At 39.6% G+C, this 3,485-nt stretch overlaps 1 protein-coding gene across 1 annotated transcript; it reads left to right on the top strand.

Moving 5' to 3' along the window:
* Window positions 1-2,210: 2,210 nt before the first annotated feature.
* On the top strand, window positions 2,211-3,143 carry LOC109953497 (olfactory receptor 10H1-like; the record flags this gene model as incomplete). Its single annotated transcript, XM_020588981.1, has 1 exon — window positions 2,211-3,143. A coding segment is annotated over exon 1 (933 nt), but the record flags the coding sequence as incomplete, so codon positions are not given.
* Between the last annotated feature and the right edge of the window lie 342 nt (window positions 3,144-3,485).

Raw genomic sequence — 3,485 nt, 5'->3', positions numbered from 1 at the left:
ACTCTCACCTATGGTCATGAACTTTGGGTCATGACCGAAAGGGCAAGATCCCTGATACAGGTGGCCGAAATGAGCTTTCTCCGCAGGGTGGCTGGGCGCACCCTTAGAGATAGGGTGAGGAGCTTGGTCACCTGGGAGGAGCTCAGAGTAGAACCGCTGCTCCTCCACATCGAGAGGAGCCAGCTGAGGTGGCTCGGGCATCTGGACGCCTTCCTAGGGAGGTGTTCCGGGCATGTCCCACTGGGAGCGGGCCCCGGGGAAGACCCAGGACATGCTGGAGGGACTACGTCTCTTGGCTGGCCTGGGAACGCCTTGGCATTCCCCCGGAGGAGCTGGAGGAAGTGTCTAGAGAGAGGGAAGTCTGGGCATCTTTGCTTAGACTGCTGCCCCTGTGACCCGGTTCCAGAGAAGCGGAGGAAAATGGATGGATGGATAAAAACAATGTGGTAACACATTTTAGGTGTACCACATTTGCATAAGCAAGTTAACATGAGGTTATAGAAGTCTGACTGGTTTGTTGAAGTGATTATTAACATGGTGGAATGTGATTCAGAACAAATAAGAGCAGAGGTAGTTTGGCTGCATCAGTTGAAATGTTTGAGTTTTTTAAAAGTTTGGCTAGGACAACATTTGAAATGTTTTCTAGGTTTTGTTTATGTGTCAAGTCACCAAAAACTGCTTCAAAAGAATTAAGGGAACACTAAATCACACATCAGATCTTACTGAACGAATTATTCAAGTTGGAAACCTTCACTAATGTACATTGTATAATTTGTTCAAAACAAAATTACATAATGATGATCAGTGGAAGCCAAAATCATCAACCCATGTAGGGCCGAATTTAAAATAACTGAAAATCAAAATGAAAAACTGAAATCACAGGCTCATCCCAATTGTGTGAGTTTCATTACAGCAACTCATAATGTGACTCGGAAGTGTGTATGGCTCCTGCCTGTATGTACTCCCGACAATGAGACGTGTATAAACTGAGTTCCTTCTCAAAGAAGTTCTAGAACATACATACACCTCATTTTTGAGCTTTAAAATGATAATTCACTGAATAATTCAGCAAACATGGAAAAGGAAACCATGGGTTCTTTAAATTAATAGCAGCACAGTGGTTAGTGCTGTTGCCTCATTTCAAACTTCATGGTACTTCAAACTTATCATGCTTCAGTGTAAGGACAGTTCATCGCTGCAATATGTGCACACAATTTTAGTTTCATCCAAACTTTCATCTAGAAGGTTTTTATAATGAAACTTACAGTTCAGCACACAGGAGATGTCTCCTCCATCATATTATCACACACACCCAGGTATCCAGTCACGCTGTGATTACAGGAAGAAGTTGGGGTCAAACTTGTTGATATGATTAATTTGCATAAAAAAGAATAACATGTTAAAATTTCTAGATTAATCATATGCATTAACACACTAAACTTGCACCCCTAGTTTAAACATACACTTATATGGTAAAATAATTGCACTTATATGGCACTTTTCTGCCTTACCTGGACAAAGCGCTTGACACTGACACACCAATAGTGGTGGAGCTGCAGTGCAGGCGCTGGCCTGGCCACCAGGAGCAGCTTGGGGTTGAGCGCCCTGCTGAAGGACACTTTGTCAAGTGAACTGTAGAGACAAGTAATCAAACAGCTAACCTTGTGACCAGAGGTCAACCCACCTGCTCTGTGTTTGTGTTCATGAGTTTACTTTTCAACTGAACGTTGAAAAGAACCCATTGTAAGACAGTGTTACAAGGTAGTGAATATTTTGGACATGGACGAAACCAGGTTTTGAGGAGGAAGTTTTTTTTTTTATGATGACAGATTGTTAGGCCTAAACCTAATATCACAAATATTTCAATTTACACATGCAAGTGCAGTAGTTTATCCCAGTTTGACTTAATAATACTGACAATAAACCCAAATAACAGATGTTGTGGAAAGGTGGATGTAAAACAATTCCTCAATAAGCCACTGGACTGAGTACAATAGCAGAACAGAGGCCCGTTCAGACATGACGTCAGAAATGAAACTCTTTATCACACCTGCATTTAAGGAGAGAGTCTTCTTTATAGTCAGCTCAGCTGAACAGAACACTCAGGCAAATAGACACACACTGATAATGAACTTTTTCGATGCATTGCACTTTGACTTCTAAATACTGTTTATCACGTTGACAGATATATTTTGGAGAATTGTTAAAAAATGAGCAATACATCTAGTATAGTTGTATTTTCACTGTCTGGCTTCAATGCAACAGTCAACTACAAAGTCACACTTTTCACTCTCACTGTATTAAGTTACTGTGTCATTCTGGTTGTAAATGTGTCTCTCATGTTAACCATTATCCTGGATAAGAACCTCCATGAACCTATGTACATCTGTTTGTGTAACCTGTTTATTAATGAACTTTATGGGACTGCAGGCTTTTTTCCTAAATTTGCTTTTGATCTTCTGTCTGATGTTCATGTAATATCATATGTTGGATGTCTTTTACAAATATTTGTTATTTACTCCTATGTATATGTTGACTACTCTGTTTTAGCTCTAATGGCTTATGACAGATATGTGGCCGTATGTCGACCACTGGAGTATCACTCTGTAATGTCAGTGAGAAGGACTGCTGTGTTAGTTGCTTTGTCCTGGCTTGTACCATTGTGCTGTGATCTTATAGTTGTAACTTTGACATCTACACTGAAATTATGTGGCTCACACATAGAGAAACTCTACTGTGAGAACTGGGCAGTTGTTAAACTAGCTTGTGGTTCAACCAGAGTTAATGACATTTATGGATTGTTTCTTATTTGCTTCTATTTAGGGCATTTCCTCTACATATTAGGTTCATATGTGCAGGTGGTAAAATCAGCTTCAAAATCCAGAGAGGGCAGGAGAAAGTTCACACAGACATGTGTGCCACATTTATTGTGTTTGTTGAATGTCACAGCTGCTTTGCTCTTTGATGTCATGTACTTGAGGTATGGATCAGCATCTGTGCCACAGAGTGTAAAGAACTTCATGGGCATACAGTTTCTCCTGATCCCACCTATACTCAATCCTATTGTTTATGGACTGATTCTGAATAAGATTCGAGGTAGAATTATATCATTGTTCTGTCAAAGCTCTAAGTTCAGATTGAAGGTTTGATATATGCAACCACTTCAAAATCACTTTCATTGGTTGTTTTACCTCCTTTGTGATGTTGTTGTCTGATAATGATCTGAACAATATTCCAGAAAGAAAATCTGTTGTATCTGTATACACATTTCCACGCCTCAAAAATGATTATTTATGGATTTATTATCAATGTTTTATTTATGGCTACGTTGGTTTATGTAAATGGTGCAATTAGCACCACCCAAATAGTATGTTAAAGGCGGTATTTGTGGTGCTGTTCCTGCATGTATGTTAAATTAGCAATTCTAAGTTAATTAAATGATAAATAGACCTGCTATCAAAGTATTGTGGTGCTTGTTGGTGAGA

The sequence above is a fragment of the Monopterus albus genome, unplaced genomic scaffold (genome assembly GCF_001952655.1).
Source record: "Monopterus albus unplaced genomic scaffold, M_albus_1.0 scaffold705.1, whole genome shotgun sequence".
In the NCBI taxonomy this organism is placed as follows: Eukaryota; Metazoa; Chordata; class Actinopteri; order Synbranchiformes; family Synbranchidae; genus Monopterus; species Monopterus albus.
The sequence above is the reverse complement of the archived record's forward strand: the minus strand, read 5'-3'. Positions and strand labels throughout refer to the sequence as shown.